The sequence below is a fragment of the Chelonia mydas genome, chromosome 25 (genome assembly GCF_015237465.2).
Source record: "Chelonia mydas isolate rCheMyd1 chromosome 25, rCheMyd1.pri.v2, whole genome shotgun sequence".
Lineage (NCBI taxonomy): Eukaryota > Metazoa > Chordata > Testudines > Cheloniidae > Chelonia > Chelonia mydas.
The window spans coordinates 2,604,406-2,623,845 of NC_057858.1; the positions used below are offsets into that span (position 1 = coordinate 2,604,406).

Here is a 19,440-nt window from a genome sequence, read left to right on the forward strand (position 1 = left end):
AAATTAAGTTGTGCTGAAAGGAATGGATATTCCTGTCTTTGTTTCTTTTTGTAATGTAAGGTTTTGCCTAGAGGGATTCTCTATGTTTTGAATCTAATTACCCTGTAAGGTATTTACCATCCTGATTTTACAGAGGTGATTCTTTTTACTTCTATTAAAATTCTTCTTTTCAAGAACTGAATGCTTTTTTTCATTGTTCTTAAAATCCAAGGGTTTGGGTCTGTGGTCACCTATGCAAATTGGTGAGGATTTTTACCAAACTTTCCCCAGGAAGTGGGGTGCAAGGGTTGGGAGGATTTTGGGGGGAAAGACGTTTCCAAACAATGCTTTCCTAATAAAAATAAACCCAGATAAACGTTTGGTGGTGGCAGTGGAAGTCCAAGGGCAAAGGGTAAAATAATTTGTACTTCGGGGAAGTTTTAACCTAAGCTGGTAAAAGTAAGCTTAGGAGGTTTTCATGCAGGTCCCCACATCTGTACCCTAGAGTTCAGAGTGGGGAAGGAACCTTGACACCTACTGTTACTCATACCTTCTTATTACTGTTTGAAATGGGCCATCCTGATTATCACTACAAAAGTTTTTTTTTCTCCTGCTGAGAATAGCCCACCTTAATTGATTAGTCTTGTTAGAGTTGGTATGGCAACCCCCATTTTTTCATGTTCTCTGTATATATATCTATATCTATATCTATCTTCCTACTGTATTTTCCACTGCATGCATCTGATGAAGTGGGTTTAGCCCACGAAAGCTTATGCCCAAATAAATTTGTTAGTCTATAAGGTGCCACAAGTAGTCCTCATTCTTTTTGCTGATACAGACTAACATGGCTACCTAGTGACAGAGGATGTGGAAAAAGCTAATGTACTCAATGCTTTTTTTGCCTCTGTCTTCATGAACAAGGTCAGCTCCCAGACTACTGCACGGGGCAGCACAGCATGGAGAGGAGGTGACCAGCCCTCTGTGGAGAAAGAAGTGGTTCGGGACTATTTAGAAAAGCTGGACGAGCACAATTCCATGGGGCCGGATGCGCTGCATCCGAGAGTGCTAAAGGAGTTGGCAGATGTGATTGCAGAGCCATTGGCCATTATCTTTGAAAACTCATGGCGATCGGGGGAAGTCCCGGATGACTGGAAAAAGGCTAATGTAGTGCCCATCTTTACAAAAGGGAAGAAGGAGGATCCGGGGAACTACAGGCCAGTCAGCCTCACCTCAGTCCCTGGAAAAATCATGGAGCAGGTCCTCAAGGAATCAATTCTGAAGCACTTAGAGGAGAGGAAAGTGATCAGCAACAGTCAGCATGGATTCACCAAGGGCAAGTCATGCCTGACTAATCTAATTGCCTTCTATGATGAGATAACTGGCTCTGTGGATAAGGGGAAAGCAGTGGACGTATTGTTCCTTGACTTTAGCAAAGCTGTTGACACGGTCTCCCACAGTATTCTTGCCAGTAAGTTAAAGAAGTATGGGCTGGATGAATGGACTATACAGTGGATAGAAAGTTGGCTAGATTGTCGGGCTCAATGGGTAGTGATCAATGGCTCCATGTCTAGTTGGCAGCCGGTATCAAGCAGAGTGCCACAAGGGTCGGCACTCGGGCCAGTTTAGTTCAATATCTTCATTAATGATCTGGAGGATGGTGTGGATTGCACCCTCAGCAAGTTTGCAGATGACACTAAACTGGGAGGAGAGGTAGATACACTGGAGGGTAGGGATAGGATACAGAGGGCCCTAGACAAATTGGAGGATTGGGCCAAAAGAAATCTGATGAGGTTCAACAAGGACAAGTGCAGAGTCCTGCACTTAGGAGGGAAGAATCCCATGCACCGCTACAGACTAGGGACCGAATGGCTCGGCAGCAGTTCTGCAGAAAAGGACCTAGGGGTGACAGTGGATGAGAAGCTGGATATGAGTCAACAGTGTGCACTTGTTGCCAAGAAGGCCAATGGCATTTTGGGATGTATAAGTAGGGGCATTGCCAGCAGATCGAGGGACGTGATCATTCCCCTCTATTCGACATTGGTGAGGCCTCATCTGGAGTACTGTGTCCAGTTTTGGGCCCCACACTACAAGAAGGATGTGGAAAAATTGGAAAACGTCCATCAGAGGGCAACAAAAATGATTAGGTGACTGAAACACATGACTTATGAGGAGAGGCTGAGGAAACTGGGATTGTTTAGTCTGTGGAAGAGAAGAATGAGGGGGGATTTGATAGCTGCTTTCAACTACCTGAAAGGGGGTTCCAAAGAGGATGGCTCTAGACTGTTCTCAGTGGTAGCAGATGACAGAACAAGGAGTAATGGTTTCAAGCTGCAGTGGAGGAGGTTTAGGTTGGATATTAGGAAACATTTTTTCACTAGGAGGGTGGTGAAACACTGGAATGCGTTACCAAGGGAGGTGGTGGAATCTCCTTCCTCAGAAGTTCTTAAAGTCAGGCTTGACAAAGCCCTGGCTGGGATGATTTAGTTGGGGATTGGTTCTGCTTTGAGCAGGGGGTTGGACTAGATACCTCCTGAGGTCCCTTCCAACCTTGATATTCTATGATTCTATCACTCTGAAACTGATCTCAGAATGTCGCCAGCTTGTGGGATTTTTCCTGAGCCTCCTCTGGGTGGATGTCTAGGGCATAACCATCCTCCTCAATGGCTCTGGATGAGTCTGAACATCACGAGGAGGTGGAGGAACAGGCTCCATCACAATTGCCTCGACAGGGGATGAGGAAGAGGATGCTATCGTTATCCTGGTCCAGGCTGTTTGTGACAGGGATCCCGACTCTGCCTGTGCCAGGCTCTGTGCCAACACTAGGGTGTTTGCAGTGTTAATGCTCCTGACGCTGAGTAGATGGAGCCAGCTGAGGAGGCTGCAGAGGGGGGAAGCCTCACACATTCCAAAAGGGTCACTGGTACAGCCCCGGTCCCCAACTACGTGTAGCTCAAGGGTCCCTTCGATCAGTCCCCTGGTGGTAGTGAGGCTCTGAGCAGGGCAGGCAGGTGGCATACTCCTGATCATGGGACTGGCTAGGCTGGAACACACAGGATCCTACTGCAGAGTTTGATAAGGAAGAAGATTCTTCTTGTGACCATGGGGATGCTGTACCCGCCGGCAGTGTGAAGAAGGCTCCGACTCTGAAGGAAAAGGAGCTGAGGAGATCATCCGTGGCTTTCTACGGCCTAGCGGGTATGCTGATGGCCAGATGCGATGGGGCTACATGGGCAGAGCTGAAGGCAGTGCCTTGGGTGCTGGTGCCAGGCAAGTTTCTTGAACTGATGGTGACAGTTTAACAACTCTCTCTCTGCCGCAAACACCCGGGAGTAGAAGGCACCGGGCAGACGCTCTGTGGTACCCGGCGCGAGGAGATGCTGATGAAGGTGCTCTGGGAGCCGGTCTCGACAGGCCCACGCTGGGCTGTGGAGTCAACCAACTCCCCTGTTTAGAGGTGTGCTCAGAGGATTGCTTCCTCTGCAAACACCCTCCTGCCTTTTGAAGAGGTGCACATGGACTGATGCCGAGGTGCTCGGGACCCAGCCAGAGGCAGATGGCTCCAATGGAGGATGTAGCACCAATGTTTCAATCTGGCTGCCCTGTCTTTTTTAGAATGCGGCTTAACGCCTTTGCACGCTTCTCACTCAGATGAGCTCCCCCAAACACTTAAGGCAGACACTAGTAGGCACTGTCGTGAAACAAGGGCATCAGGGCTTGAAACCCAGGGAGTGAGGCATAGCTCGGGGGCAGGGGCCGGGACTCAGAGAGAGCACCGGAGCCACACAAACAACAACAATTTTTTTTCCTTTTTTTTTACACTAATTAACTAACTACTGAGTTACACCAGCTCTACACAGTTGCTGTGCGCTCAGTTACACGAGCTCTACACGGGCGCTGTGCGCTCAGTTACACCAGCTCTACACGGGCGCTGTGTGCTCAGTTACACCAGCTCTACACGGGCGCTGTGTGCTCAGTTACACCAGCTCTACACAGTTGCTGTGCGCTCAGTTACACGAGCTCTACACGGGCGCTGTGCGCTCAGTTACACCAGCTCTACACGGGCGCTGTGTGCTCAGTTGCACCAGCGCTACACGGGCGCTGTGTTCACAGTTACACTAGCTCTACACGGATGCTGTGTGCTCAGTTACACGAGCTCTACACGGGCGCTGTGTGCTCAGTTACACGAGCTCTACACGGGCGCTGTGTGCTCAGTTACACCAGCTCTACACGGTTGCTGTGTGCTCAGTTACACCAGCTCTACACGGTTGCTGTGTGCTCAGTTACACCAGCTCTACACGGTTGCTGTGCGCTCAGTTACACCAGCTCTACACGGTTGCTGTGTGCTCAGTTACACGAGCTCTACACGGGCGCTGTGCGCTCAGTTACACCAGCTCTACACGGGCGCTGTGTGCTCAGTTACACCAGCTCTACACGGGCGCTGTGTGCTCAGTTACACCAGCTCTACACGGGCGCTGTGTGCTCAGTTACACCAGCTCTACACGGGCGCTGTGCGCTCAGTTACACGAGCTCTACACAGTTGCTGTGCGCTCAGTTACACCAGCTCTACACGGGCGCTGTGCGCTCAGTTACACCAGCTCTACACGGGCGCTGTGTGCTCAGTTACACCAGCTCTACACGGGCGCTGTGTGCTCAGTTACACGAGCTCTACACGGGCGCTGTGTGCTCAGTTACACCAGCTCTACACGGGCGCTGTGTGCTCAGTTACACCAGCTCTACACGGGCGCTGTGCGCTCAGTTACACCAGCTCTACACGGGCGCTGTGCGCTCAGTTACACGAGCTCTACACGGGCGCTGTGTGCTCAGTTACACGAGCTCTACATGGGCGCTGTGTGCTCAGTTACACCAGCTCTACACGGGCGCTGTGCGCTCAGTTACACGAGCTCTACACGGGCGCTGTGTGCTCAGTTACACCAGCTCTACACGGGCGCTGTGTGCTCAGTTACACCAGCTCTACACGGGCGCTGTGTGCTCAGTTGCACCAGCGCTACACGGGCGCTGTGTGCTCAGTTACACGAGCTCTACACGGGCGCTGTGCGCTCAGTTACACCAGCTCTACACGGGCGCTGTGTGCTCAGTTACACGAGCTCTACACGGGCGCTGTGTGCTCAGTTACACCAGCTCTACACGGGCGCTGTGCGCTCAGTTACACCAGCTCTACACGGGCGCTGTGTGCTCAGTTACACGAGCTCTACACGGGCGCTGTGCGCTCCGTTACACCAGCTCTACACGGGCGCTGTGCGCTCAGTTACACCAGCTCTACACGGGCGCTGTGCGCTCAGTTACACCAGCTCTACACGGGCGCTGTGCGCTCAGTTACACGAGCTCTACACGGGCGCTGTGTGCTCAGTTACACCAGCTCTACACGGGCGCTGTGTGCTCAGTTACACCAGCTCTACACGGGCGCTGTGTGCTCAGTTACACCAGCTCTACACGGGCGCTGTGCGCTCAGTTACACCAGCTCTACACGGGCGCTGTGTGCTCAGTTACACCAGCTCTACACGGGCGCTGTGTGCTCAGTTACACGAGCTCTACACGGGCGCTGTGTGCTCAGTTACACCAGCTCTACACGGGCGCTGTGTGCTCAGTTACACGAGCTCTACACGGGCGCTGTGTGCTCAGTTACACCAGCTCTACACGGGCGCTGTGTGCTCAGTTACACGAGCTCTACACGGGCGCTGTGTGCTCAGTTACACCAGCTCTACACGGGCGCTGTGTGCTCAGTTACACCAGCTCTACACAGGCGCTGTGTGCTCAGTTACACCAGCTCTACACGGGCGCTGTGCGCTCAGTTACATGAGCTCTACACGGGCGCTGTGCGCTCAGTTACACGAGCTCTACACGGGCGCTGTGCGCTCAGTTACACGAGCTCTACACGGGCGCTGTGCGCTCAGTTGCACCAGCTCTAGAAGGTGCTGTTTGTAGTTTGAGTAACGACTTGGAGAAGCAAGGCCAGGGAGCTCCCACGACTGTTACAGGCTGTGGGAGGAAACTCAGGTGTGTCTGGGGCAGCTCCCCCTTTTATGCGGGATGATGTACAGGAGACAAAAGAGGGCACTCGGGCCGCCCCGACAGGTACCGTCAAAGTTAAAAACTCCACCAGCTGTGCAATGGAGCTTGGCTTGTTTAGCCTGACCGGACAAAGACTGAGGGGAGATGCGATCGCTCTCAATAAATAAACCGGAGGGATAAACACCAAGAGGTGGCGGAGTTCTTTAAGTTAAGGGCCAGCCTTAGCACAAGAACAAATGTCTCTAAACTGATCATCAGCACGTTTGGGCTGGAAGTTCAATGAAGGTTTCTAACCAGCACAGGAGGAACAGCCTTCCATGGGGAATCGGCTTCCCAAACAGCCTACCCTGCCTCAAGACTGAGCGGGACACGTTCATGGAGGAGATGGTCTGAGGGGCCTGCCTACAACATCATGTAGCCCATCCGCGACTGCTACTAGCAAATATCCCCAATGGCTGGTGATGGGACGCTGGAGGGAACGGGCTGTGAGTTACTACAGAGATTCCTTTCCCAGGTGTCTGGCTCGTGGGTCTTGCCCATACGCTCATGGTCCAGTTGATCACCATATTTGGGGTCAGGAGAGAATATTCCCCCAGGTCTGATTGGCAGAGATCCTGGTGGTTTTTCGCCTTCCTCTGCAGCCTGGGGCCCGGGTCACTTGGAGATTTGAACTAGAGTAAATGGTGAATTCTCTTTAAATCAAGATTTGAGGACACCAGTTACTCAGCCAGAGTTCTGGGCCTATTACAGCAGTGGGTGGGTGAGGTTCTGTGGCCTGCAAAGTGCCAGAGGTCAGACTAGACGATCATGATGGTCCTGCCTGGTCTAAAAGTCTCTGTCCCACCTGCACTCAGCCCTCAGCTTATCCCACCCTCCCTGATACAGAGCGATGCACCCAGGCCCCACCTGTCCACCTGACCCCACTGCATGCAGCGATGCAGCCCATACCCCTGCCCCCAATTCCCCATGTCCCAGGTCCAACCTGTCCCTGCTCTTTGGAGCACAGCAGAGCGCTAACCCCACTGCATGTGAGATTCACCCCAGAGCACTTCTCCTACTCACTTGTGTTGGCTGGAGGGCAGAGCTCACAGGGGTTCCCCCAGGCACGGCCCAGTGAGCAGCAGCAGGAGGCCCGAGTGACGCCCACCCCGATTTCAGCGCTGCACGAGATCCCACCATCCCCGCGGTCCTGAGTGTCTAGGAAACAGTTCCCGACGCGGGTGTCTGCACAGGGAGGGTAGAAAGGAGACAGTGAGCCTTGGGTGAGCAAAGCCTCCCATGCCGCCGCAGCTGGCAGAGAGGGAGGGGCACAGCAGACCCTGGCAGCAATGGGGGAAGCCTCTGGCAATGGCCCAGGACCTGCCCCTCCTGATAACAGCAGAGTTCCCCTTGTCTGCCACCATCACCACAGTGCTGCAAAGCTCGCCTGCTTTCCCCAGGCCGCAACTCTGGCCCAGCCCCACAAAGGGACATAGCACCCAGCAAATCGCAGGAACACCCATGCCCCACAATGCTGAGTTAGGCACCCAGGTCCCTGGACAATGCACAGGGAGAGCATTCACAAAAATCTCCCTGGATTCACAAAAGCCAGCCTGCTCGGGAGCCTGCTGAGCTAGCCAGAGGGAGATCCTGATGCCGGGGGTGTGCTAAGCCCTGCTCTTCCCATGGAGTTCGGTAGGTCCGGGCTGCAGGGAGATGCTAGCTCTGCCCTCTCCTGGAGGCTGGTGACTTAGCGCCCGATGGGACTGCAGCTGGGAGGGCTGATTCCCGGCACGGCCAAGAGACCTGCGCTGGCTCGGCTCGAGCTAGCACACTACAAGCGTGGACGCTGCAGCCTGGGGGTGGCTCCGGCTGTCTCCTGAGTCCAGGCTACCCTCAGGCGGCCAGCCCAAGCCATCACCTGTGCCACAATGTCCACGCTGCTGTTTTCAGTGGGCTCACTCGGGCTGCTCATCCCGTGCTGGGAAGCCCCTCCCAGCTGCAGTGTGGCCGTACCTGTCGTTTCTAGCAAGACAGAGTGAGGTGCCCGCCCAGCCTCACACAGACCAGCCAGGGAAGTGGGAGGAGGCAGCCCTGGGAGCCTGTAGCCCAGTGGCTGATCCCCCAGAGTAGGGAGAGGAGATCTGAGCAGGGGTCCCCCACCTCCCAGTGAGCTGACCACTGAGCTGTGGTACAGCCCGCAAGTCTCCCGCAATCGTGCCTGTCAAAGTTGTTCCATTTTAATTAAATAATCAACTAAGTAACATGAACTGGGCGAGAGAAAGACTCTGTGATGCTGTGTTTAGGGCCCCCGTCTGAGGGGTGGGAGACTCCGTTCAAATCCCTTCTCCCCATGAGGCAGAGGGGGAATTAAACCCAGGTCTGCCCCATCCTAGGTGAGTGCTGTAATCACTGGGCTCAAGGCTGTAAGGGAGATTCCTGCCCCTCCCCCACAATTGGCTCCTGTGGAGTTAGGTGACCCCCAAGTACACCTGCTGGAGCGACCCTATGGGTATGATAGGCACAGGAGCCCTATCCCCCTGGTCTGTGGATTGCCCTGGGGCTTAGAAGGCAGGTAGCACCTGAGCACCTAGAGGGAGGCAGCTGTGCGCATGCCCAGAGGCAGGAACAGTGCAAGGTGCGGTCAGGGCAGCTGAGCAGGGTCTGTGGGTCACAGCGCAGGGTGGGGGTCGGGGTCAGGGTCTGTGGGTCACAGCGCAAGGTGGGGTGAGGGCTGGAGTCAGGGAAGCTGAGCAGGGTCTGTGGGTCACAGCATAGGGTTTGTGGGTCACAGCACAGGGTGGGGAAAAGGGTCAGGGTCTGTGGGTCACAGTGCAGGGTGAGGGTCGGGGTCGGGGCGGCTGAGCAGGGTCTGTGGGTCACAGCGCAGGATGGGGTTTGGGGTCAGGGTCTGTGGGTCACAGCGCAGGGTGGGGGTCGGGGCAGCTGAGCAGGGTCTGTGGGTCACAGCGCAGGGTCGGGGTTGGGGTCAGGGTCTGTGGGTCACAGCGCAGGGTGGGGGTCGGGGTCAGGGTCTGTGGGTCACAGCGCAGGGTCGGGGTTGGGGTCAGGGTCCGTGGGTCACAGCGCAGGGTGGGTATCGGGGTCAGGGGTCTGTGGGTCACAGCGCAGGGTCGGGGTTGGGGTCAGGGTCTGTGGGTCACAGTGCAGGGTGGGGGTCGGGGTCAGGGTCTGTGGGTCACAGCGCAGGGTCGGGGTTGGGGTCAGCGTCTGTGGGTCACAGCGCAGGGTCGGGGTTGGGGTCAGGGTCTGTGGGTCAGAGTGTAGGGTGGGGGTCGGGGCGGCTGAGCAGGGTCTGTGGGTCACTGAGCAGGGTCGGGGTTGGGGTCAGGGTCTGTGGGTCACAGCGCAGGGTGGGGGTCGGGGTCAGGGTCTGTGGGTCACAGCGCAGGGTGGGGGTCGGGGTCAGGGTCTATGGGTCACAGCGCAGGGTCGGGGTCGGGGTCTGTGGGTCACAGCGCAGGGTGGGGGTCGGGGTCAGGGTCTATGGGTCACAGCGCAGGGTCGGGGTCGGGGTCTGTGGGTCACAGCGCAGGGTGGGGGTCGGGGTCAGGGTCTATGGGTCACAGCGCAGGGTCGGGGTCGGGGTCTGTGGGTCACAGCGCAGGGTCGGGGTCAGGATCTGTGGGTCACAGCGCAGGGTGGGGGTCGGGGTTGGGGTCTGTGGGTCACAGCGCAGGGTGGGGGTCGGGGTCGGGCTCTGTGGGTCTCAGTGCAGGGTCGGGGTCAGGATCTGTGGGTCACAGCGCAGGGTGGGGGTCGGGGTTGGGGTCTATGGGTCACAGCGCAGGGTCGGGGTCGGGGTCTGTGGGTCACAGTGCAGGGTCGGGGTCAGGGTCTGTGGGTCACAGCGCAGGGTGGGGGTCGGGGTCAGGGTCTGTGGGTCACAGTGAAGGGTCGTGGTCAGGGTCTGTGGGTCACAGCGCAGGGTGGGGGTCGGGGTCGGGGTCTGTGGGTCACAGCGCAGGGTGGGGGGTCAGGGTCTGTGGGTCACAGCGCAGGATGGGGGTCGGGGTTGGGGTCTGTGGGTCACAGCGCAGGGTGGGGGTCAGGGTCTGTGGGTCTCAGTGCAGGGTCGGGGTCAGGATCTGTGGGTCACAGCGCAGGGTGGGGGTCGGGGTCTGTGGGTCACAGCGCAGGGTGGGGGTCGGGGTCGGGGTCTGTGGGTCACAGCGCAGGGTGGGGGTCGGGGTCGGGCTCTGTGGGTCTCAGTGCAGGGTCGGGGTCAGGATCTGTGGGTCACAGCGCAGGGTGGGGGTCGGGGTTGGGGTCTATGGGTCACAGCGCAGGGTCGGGGTCGGGGTCTGTGGGTCACAGCGCAGGGTCGGGGTCGGGGTCTGTGGGTCACAGTGCAGGGTCGGGGTCAGGGTCTGTGGGTCACAGCGCAGGGTGGGGGTCGGGGTCAGGGTCTGTGGGTCACAGCGCAGGGTGGGGGTCGGGGTCAGGGTCTGTGGGTCACAGTGAAGGGTCGTGGTCAGGGTCTGTGGGTCACAGCGCAGGGTGGGGGTCGGGGTCGGGGTCTGTGGGTCACAGCGCAGGGTGGGGGTCGGGGTCTGTGGGTCACATTCACAGGCTCAGATCTTAAAGTGCAACAGATGCTGAGACAGGTAGCCTGGGGGAAACTCCCTCTGATTGGCCGCCTTTCCCACTGCCCTGCCTCCTGAGTCGGAGCAGCCAATCAGGGCTGCGGAAGGAGGCGGGTGGTGCTCTCCCTGCATTCCCAGGCCGACAGGAGGGGTGTGGGAGGGGGGAGCAGAAAGAGCCGAGCAACTCGAGGCGGCTCGTCTGGCCCCTCACCCAGCCTCCTGTGAACAGGGGGGATCCCCCCCCCGCCCCCACACCCACCATGCGTGTCCCTGACCAGGGCTGTGAGGGCCCAGATGTGAGCAGGTGCTGGGGGCTGTGGAGGGAGCCAGCTATCAAGAAAAGGACATTGAGTTAACCTGTGGAACTCACTGCCTCTAGTCTCCTGGAGGCCAAGGTCTGACTAGGACTGACAGCAGGATTAGCACTTTGCCTGGAGAACGACCCCCCCAGTTCCACGGGACAAGACAGAAACCTCAAGGGCATGAGCCACCTACGAGAGTCTGGGGCCAGAGAGAAACACCCCCCTGGGCAGGTTCGGCACCTCTCCTGTCTCTACCAATGAATGGGGCTGAGTGAGCCCTGGACAGCTGGTCACCCTGGGAGTGGGGACGGGGGAGGCCCTGGCGGGGCTGCTCCCTGCTGGAAGCTGCACTCACCCACGCAGCCCACTCCTGTGGGGTTCAGCTCGAAGTCCTGGGGGCAGTTGCAGAGATAGCTGCCCGGGGTGTTGACGCACAGCCCGTTGATGCAGTTCACGGGGTCCGCGCACTCGTTGACGTCTGCAGGGACGGGGACGGGTCAGTAGCAGGACCAATCACTCACCACCACGGAAACCTCAGCGACCGCCCCGGTTGGGAGGCAGAGCATTCTCACGCCCCAGGAGACGACAGACCGCCCCTCCCCGCCCCGCCCTCTGCCAGGGCTCAGGCCTCAGGATCAGCCGAGCAACGGGCCGTCTACTGAGGCCGCTGCAGGGTCGTGGGCACCTGGCCCTGGTTCGGCCGAGCCCTGCCCAGGGCAAACATGGAGCCCGCAGGGCCTGTTGCTCAGCTCCTGGGTGCCAGGCTCCCCTCCGGGGCTGGGACCAGTTTGTCCCCTGCAGGTGACCCCAGGACGCTGACCAGGGAGGGTCTCAGAGAACCGGTCCCCAGGGGACCCCCTGCCCCCGGCGCTGGCCCCAGCTACCTGTGCAGTTGCCTCCGCTCCTGTCGAGCTCGTAGCCGTCATCACAGGCGCAGCGGAACATCCCAGGCAGGTTCTGGCAGCTCCCGAAGACGCAGATGTTCTGGAAGGTGCATTCATCGATGTCTGCCAGGGAGACAGAGCTGGGCACGTCAGAGCTAGCTGGGCGCTGGGCTCTGGGGCCAGCGGAGCAGCTTCCCCACGACCCAACACGGGACAGCAACAACAGGCCAGGCCGGATTCCTGCCAGCCAGGATCGACTAGCCGTTCCCCCAGGGAGCTCTCCGTGGGAGGGGAAGGGCCGGGTGCCTGCCCCGGGGGATCTCCGTGGGAGAGGAAGGGCCGGGCGCCTGCCCCGGGGGATCTCCGTGGGAGGGGAAGGGCCGGGTGCCTGCCGCGGGGGATCTCCGTGGGAGAGGAAGGGCCGGGCGCCTGCCCCGGGGGATCTCCGTGGGAGGGGAAGGGCCGGGCGCCTGCCCCGGGGGATCTCCGTGGGAGGGGAAGGGCCGGGTGCCTGCCGCGGGGGATCTCCGTGGGAGAGGAAGGGCCGGGCGCCTGCCCCGGGGGATCTCCGTGGGAGGGGAAGGGCCGGGTGCCTGCCGCGGGGGATCTCCGTGGGAGAGGAAGGGCCGGGCGCCTGCCCCGGGGGATCTCCGTGGGAGGGGAAGGGCCGGGCGCCTGCCCCGGGGGATCTCCGTGGGAGGGGAAGGGCCGGGCGCCTGCCCCGGGGGATCTCCGTGGGAGGGGAAGGGCCGGGCGCCTGCCCCGGGGGATCTCCGTGGGAGGGGAAGGGCCGGGCGCCTGCCCCGGCGGATCTCCGTGGGAGGGGAAGGGCCGGGCGCCTGCCCCGGCGGATCTCTGGGCTCAGCAGATGTCACAGGCTCATCGAGGAGCTGCTAAGCAGCAGCAGAGGAGCAGGCAGCCAGAGCAGTGCAGTGGTCCGAGGTCTGCAGCCCAGCTGCGGCCAAGGGTGCTGTGGGGTGGGCTGGGCGTGATGTCTGAGCAGCCAGGCCACACTCACAGGGCAGGAATTTGGGTGGCTCCTCGCACTCCCTGGAAAGAGGCCTCGGCCTTCCTGAGCCCACGACACCAGACGCCAGCTCCCTGGGTCCTCAGCTGCCTGGCTGGAGCCGGTGACTGGAGCGTTGGTGTGCTCCCTGGGGTGGCGGCAGGGCCAGGGCCCTGCACTGGGCAGCAACGCGGCGTGAAGGACCTGGCTGTGCTGGGGCAGCGTAGAAAAGCTGGGCCGTGCCGTGCTGCAGGAGCCGTGCTCTTACCCTGGCAGGCCCTGCTGTCCTCCGTGGGGTTGAAGCCCATCTCGCACTCGCAGCGGTAGCCCCCGGGCGCGTTCAGGCACTGCCCGTTCTCACACAGGTTCACGTTGTCCGCACACTCGTCCACGTCTGCAGGAGAGGTCACCAGCACGTCAACGCAGCAGTGGGAAGAAGGCCGGAGCCTCCACCCCGCCCAGGGAAACTCCCAGGAGCTGCCACAATCTTGTGCCCCCCCCCCGGCTCATGGGCAGCTGGAGGAGGCTCCACAGGAGAGGAAAGGAAGCTAGGTACTGTTGGGGGGTTCCCAAAAGCACCTGCAGGAGATGCATGCTTTCGGGAGGGCTCCCTGACCTAGAGCAGGTTACCCATCCCCCACAGGCACGAAGGCAGGAGACCTCACAGCTAGTGATGGGACAGCTCCCAGTATGCCCTTGGCATGGGCAGCTGGCCAGAGTGCTCCCACCGGTAACGGGTGGATGGAGATGGGGAGATCCCATGGGTAACCGAGCGGGTGGGGTGTTGGGGAATTCCATGAGTAACCGAGCGGTTGGGGGGTGGGGGGATCCCATGGGTAACCAAGCATGTGGGGATGGGAGGATCCCAAGAGTAAACCAGCAGATGGGGATGGGGGGATCCCATGTGTAACTCAATGGGTGGGGGTGGGGGGATCCCATGGGTACCTGGGCTGGTGGGGATGAGGGGATCCCATGGGTAACCAGGAGGGTGAGGATTTGGAGGATCCCATGGCTAACCCAGTGGGTAGGGATGGGGGGATCCCATGGGTACCCAAGCAGGTGGGGATGGGTGGATCCCATGGGTAACCCAGTGGGTGGGGATGGGGGGATCCCATGAGTAACGGAGTGGGTGGGGATGGGAGGATCCCAAGAATAAACCAGCAGATGGGGATGGGGGGATCCCATGGGTAACTGAACAGGATGGGTGCGGTTTGGGGAATATCTGGCTGTCAGTCAGGGTTTGCATCCCAGAGGATGGGGGCTGGCGGGGGAGGGGAGGGTCTCTCTACCCTGTCTCTGCATCCCCCACAGTAGCCGGGGAGTGATCAGTTGCTCCCCACAGCTGGGGTAGACTGGAGCAGTCCTAGGTGGGCGTCAGGCCCCTTTCTCTGCCTCAGCACGCGGACGCCCTGTACCTGAGCAGGAGAAGCCGTCGCCGGAGAAGCCCTCTCGGCAGGCGCAGCGGTAGGAGCCGGGTGTGTTCACGCAATTGGCGTTTAGGTTGCACTTGTGCTCTTCAGTGGCACATTCGTCCAGGTCTGTGGGGAGAAGCCCAGTGAGAGGATTGCTTGTCTCCGAGTCTGAGCCCGGGGACAGCACAGGGTTACAGGCTGGGGTCTGAGTGCCTGGGCTGGGCTTCAGCCTCCTGGCTCTCCGTCCCCCCTGGTGAACATGGGGACACCCAGACGGACAGCACAGCTCCACACACCTATACGCTGCTTGTGAGACACGCACACACGCTGCCTGAGACAATGACACGTGTATACAGACACACACACTGCCTGTGAGCCACCCACACTGACACACACACTGCCTGTGAGCCACCCTGACACACACACTGCCCATGACACACACACACACACAGAGCCCGTGAGACACTGACACACACACACACACACTGCCTGTGACACACTGACACACACACATACTGACACACACACTGCCCGTGAGCCACACACATACAGACACACACAGACACATACACTGCCTGTGAGACACTGACACACACACACACTGCCTGAGACATTGACACATATGTACACACATTGCCCATATCAACACTGTGACGTTGTACTCTATATGATTTTATGAAAAATGCTAATGAGTGTGAATATAATGTAACTGGAATATGCTTCATGCAAAAGGTTTCTTGTAAGGTACCATTACAAAGCATATAATCTACTGAGTGTGGTCATCTTATTTGTATAAATGTATCACTCTTGTATCTGAAACTAGAAATATAAAATATAACTCTGAGGTCCTATTGTAGTTATGCACAGTGTGGGCCATTAATGGTGGTTTGGAATCTTGATGGCTCCCATCAACCAGGACAATTGACTATGGCTCTGTTTGCTTGCAGGCCTTCCTGTGAGCATAGGTGCCAACTTCTCCTGGCGCTGGTGATTGCTTGCGCCCCCCCACTCCTAGCCCGCTACAACTCCACCCCCGCCCCACCCCTTCCTGCCCCTGCCCCACCCCCATTCCAACCTCTTCCCCAAATCCCCACCCCGGCCCTGCCTCTTCCCCGCCTCCTCCCCTGAGCGTGTCACGTTCCCGCTCCTCCCCGCTCCCTTCCACAGCTTGTTATGCCACGAGACAGCTGTTTCGCAATGGCAAGCTCTGGGAGGAGAAGCGGGGATGACGCGCTCAGGGGAGGAGGTGGAGGCGGAGGTGAGCTGGGGCCGGGGGGGCGGGGTGCTTAGCTTCCGGTGGGTGCAGAGCACCCACCAATTTTTCCCTGTGGGTACTCCAGCCCCGGAGCACTTATAGAGTCGGTGCCTATGCCTGTGAGTCAGGCTGGGAGGAATGAGGGCTTGAAATCTTATAGTGACATGTCACCATGTCACCTGAACTGGAATCCATCTTTAGCCTTTTCCATTTAAAAGGAGGGGTGGGAACCCAGAGAGGGACAAAGAATTCCTGCCTTATGCAAAAGCTATATAAGGGGGTAGAACAGAACAAAGGTGGCTGCAATCATGAGAAATCCCGTAGCTATCACCTGAGCTGGAACAAGGGCTGTACTGGGGAAAGAACTGTGCCCAGACTAGGAAGGTGTCCAGTCTGTGATAGAAGCTTATTGAAACACCTGAGGGTGAGGTTTTGTCTGTATTCAGTTTTCTTACTGTATTAGGCATAGACTTGCGTGTTTTATTTTATTTTGCTTGGTAATTCACTTTGTTCTGTCTGTTATTACTTGGAACCACCTAAATCCTACTTTCTGTAGTTAATAGAATCACTTTTTACTTATTAATTAACCCAGAGTATGTATTAATACCTGCGGGGGAGGGGGGCCAAACAGCTGTGCATATCTCTCTATCAGTGTTATAGAGGGTGAACAATTCTGAGTTTACCCTGTATAAGATTCATACAGGGTAAAATGGATTTATTTGGGGTTTGGACCCCATTGGGAGCTGGGCATCTGAGTGTTAGAGACAGGAACACTTCTTAAGCTGTTTTCAGTTTAGCCTGCAGCTGCTGGGGGACGTGGCTCAGACCTGGGTCTGGGTTTGTAACAGGCTAGCACGTCTGGCTCAAATTGGCAAGGTCCTGGAGTGCCAAGCTGGCAGGGAAAACGGGTTAGAAGTCGTCTCGGCACATCAGTTGGCAGTTCCCAAGGGGTTTTCTGTGATCCAACCCGTCACAAACACAATGCCCTGTTGGCCCCTGGAGCATTGTGTGTGCGCAGCTGACCCCAGTATCTGCAGGCGCACATGGCCAGGGACACGGCCACGTGCTAGGAGCTGCTCGAGTCGCCTCCCCGTCTGGGCTGGGAACTCACCATTGCATTTCAGCCCATCTCCAAGCCAGCCCGTGCGGCACTTGCACTTGAAGCTGCCAGGCACGTTGATGCAGGAGGCATGCACGTCACAGTTGTGAGCGCCAATCTCACACTCGTCGATATCTGCACAAAGGAAGTGCATTAGATCTGACCCAGCCAGGCCCCTCATCCCAAGTGAGGGGGGGGACAACCTAGGGCCTACTAGGCCCCAAGTGCCCACGGGGAGGGGACCAGGCCGACCCAGAAGTGACCCCACTGGTGCCCATAGGTATGGACCAGGCTGACCCAGGAGTGACCTTTCTGGGCGATGGAGGGGTTGCGCAGTGAGTGACCCCCGGGGCAGTGGGGACACACTGGGGTGAGCAGTGCGTGACCGCTGGGACGATGGGGACAGACTGTGGTAAGAGGAGAGTGAGGCCCAAGGGATATAAATCAATTGGGACCAGATTCCTGCCTAGAGCCTAATGCGGGTGACTCATTGGCTCTGGCCCTGGCAGTCCCTGCCCTCTGGGGTGGAGGGGTCCCTGAAGGAGCCAGCTGCCCAGGGGCTGGTCTTGCCATGTGGCACTGCTCCTGCCTAGCTGGCACCTGACCCAGGCATTGGCTCCCCACAGCCCAGGGCACTGGCGTGGCGGTGTTCCCACCTGTGCAGCCCGTCGTCCCCTTCTTGACAAAGTAGCCCAGCTGGCAGTGGCAGATGAAGGAGCCCTTGGTGTTCTCGCACTCGCCGTGCAGGCAGATGTTGGGGTTCAGGTCACACTCGTTCACATCTGCAGGAGAACACGGCTCAGTACCCGCAGCCCAGTGACAGGGCCTGGGGCAGTCCCAGAACCTCCCTGCCCAGCGACCCCCGGGTGCGGCCATCTCACCGATGCACGTCTTCATGTCCAGGGAGGCCATGAATCCATCAAAGCAGAGGCAGCGGTACTCCCCCGGGATGTTGGTGCACTGGCCCCCATCGCAGATCTCTGGGTTGTCCTCACACTCATCGATATCTGGCGAGGGAGGGAGAACCTGTCAGACCAGGGGCCTGGAGCCCCAAGGTGGTAGTGAAGGGGGATCACTGGACACGGGAGGGGGTCTGTGGTGACTGAGAAAGGCAGGCAGGGTGGCAGGGCTACAGCCACGAGGGTCCCTGGGTGGGAAGCAAGTGTTGCCAGAGGCCGACAGCAAAGAGATTGAGCCAGGGACTCCCTCAGGCTCCAAATCCAACAGCCACTGGGAGGCTGGGTCAGGGCCTGACATTGCTGGGCAGGCCAGGGCGCCTGCAGGAAATGTCCCAACTCAGCTGCTCCTGGCTCACCACACACCCATGTCCTGTACAGGGCTGAGGGCAGCGCGAGCTGGGGGTGCCCATCAGTGCGCAGGGCTGAGGGCAGCACGAGCTGGGGGTGCTCGTCAGTGCACAAGGTTGAGGGCAGGGTGAGCTGGGGGGGTGCCCGTCAATGCACAGGGCTGAGGGCAGGGTGAGCTGGGGGTGTCCGTCAATGCGCAGGGCTGAGGGCAGGGTGAGCTGGGGGTGCCCGTCAATGCACAGGGCTGAGGGCAGGGTGAGCTGGGGGTGTCCGTCAATGCGCAGGGCTGAGGGCAGGGTGAGCTGGGGGTGTCTGTCAATGCCCAGGGCTGAGGGCAGGGTGAGCTGGGGGTGTCCGTCAGTGCACAAGGCTGAGGGCAGGGTGAGCTGGGGGTGCCCGTCAATGCACAGGGCTGAGGGCAGGGTGAGCTGGGGGTGTCCGTCAATGCACAGGGCTGAGGGCAGGGTGAGCTGGGGGTGCCCGTCAATGCACAGGGCTGAGGGCAGGGTGAGCTGGGGGTGCCCATCAGTGCGCAGGGCTGAGGGCAGCACGAGCTGGGGGTGCTCGTCAGTGCACAGGGCTAAGGGCAGGGTGAGCTGGGGGTGCCCGTCAATGCACAGGGCTGAGGGCAGGGTGAGCTGGGGGTGTCCATCAATGCGCAGGGCTGAGGGCAGGATGAGCTGGGGGTGCCTGTCAATGCGCAGGGCTGAGGGCAGGGTGAGCTGGGGGTGTCCGTCAATGCGCAGGGCTGAGGGCAGGGTGAGCTGGGGGTGCCCGTCAATGCGCAGGGCTGAGGGCAGGGTGAGCTGGGGGTGCCCGTCAATGCACAGGGCTGAGGGCAGGGTGAGCTGGGGGTGTCCGTCAATGCGCAGGGCTGAGGGCAGGGTGAGCTGGGGGTGTCCGTCAATGCGCAGGGCTGAGGGCAGGGTGAGCTGGGGGTGCCCGTCAATGCGCAGGGCTGAGGGCAGGGTGAGCTGGGGGTGTCCGTCAATGCGCAGGGCTGAGGGCAGGGTGAGCTGGGGGTGTCCGTCAATGCGCAGGGCTGAGGGCAGGGTGAGCTGGGGGTGTCCGTCAGCGCACAGGGCTGAGGGCAGGGTGAGCTGGGGGTGCCCGTCAGCGCACAGGGCTGAGGGCAGGGTGAGCTGGGGGTGTCCGTCAGTGCACAGGGCTGAGGGCAGGGTGAGCTGGGGGTGTCCGTCAATGCACAGGGCTGAGGGCAGGGTGAGCTGGGGGTGTCCGTCAATGCACAGGGCTGAGGGCAGGGTGAGCTGGGGGTGCCCGTCAGTGCACAGGGCTGAGGGCAGGGTGAGCTGGGGGTGTCCGTCAGTGCACAGGGCTGAGGGCAGGGTGAGCTGGGGGTGCCCGTCAATGCACAGGGCTGAGGGCAGGGTGAGTTGGGGGTGTCCGTCAGTGCACAGGGCTGAGGGCAGGGTGAGCTGGGGGTGCCCGTCAGTGCACAGGGCTGAGGGCAGGGTGAGCTGGGGGTGTCCGTCAGTGCACAGGGCTGAGGGCAGGGTGAGCTGGGGGTGTCCGTCAATGCACAGGGCTGAGGGCAGGGTGAGCTGGGGGTGCCCGTCAGT

At 59.3% G+C, this 19,440-nt stretch overlaps 1 protein-coding gene across 1 annotated transcript in view; it reads right to left on the reverse strand.

Moving 5' to 3' along the window:
• Nucleotides 1-19,440, reverse strand: part of FBN3 (fibrillin 3) — a 281,443-nt gene that overhangs the window by 59,905 nt on the left and 202,098 nt on the right. Inside the window, exons 30-37 of the mRNA XM_037885777.2 lie at nt 17,435-17,560; nt 17,210-17,335; nt 16,566-16,688; nt 14,203-14,325; nt 13,056-13,181; nt 11,782-11,904; nt 11,253-11,375; nt 7,072-7,233 (exon numbers count right to left, since the gene is read on the reverse strand). Of these exons, the coding sequence (XP_037741705.1) occupies nt 7,072-7,233; nt 11,253-11,375; nt 11,782-11,904; nt 13,056-13,181; nt 14,203-14,325; nt 16,566-16,688; nt 17,210-17,335; nt 17,435-17,560 (1,032 nt within the window). The remainder of the gene's footprint in view (nt 1-7,071; nt 7,234-11,252; nt 11,376-11,781; nt 11,905-13,055; nt 13,182-14,202; nt 14,326-16,565; nt 16,689-17,209; nt 17,336-17,434; nt 17,561-19,440) is intronic.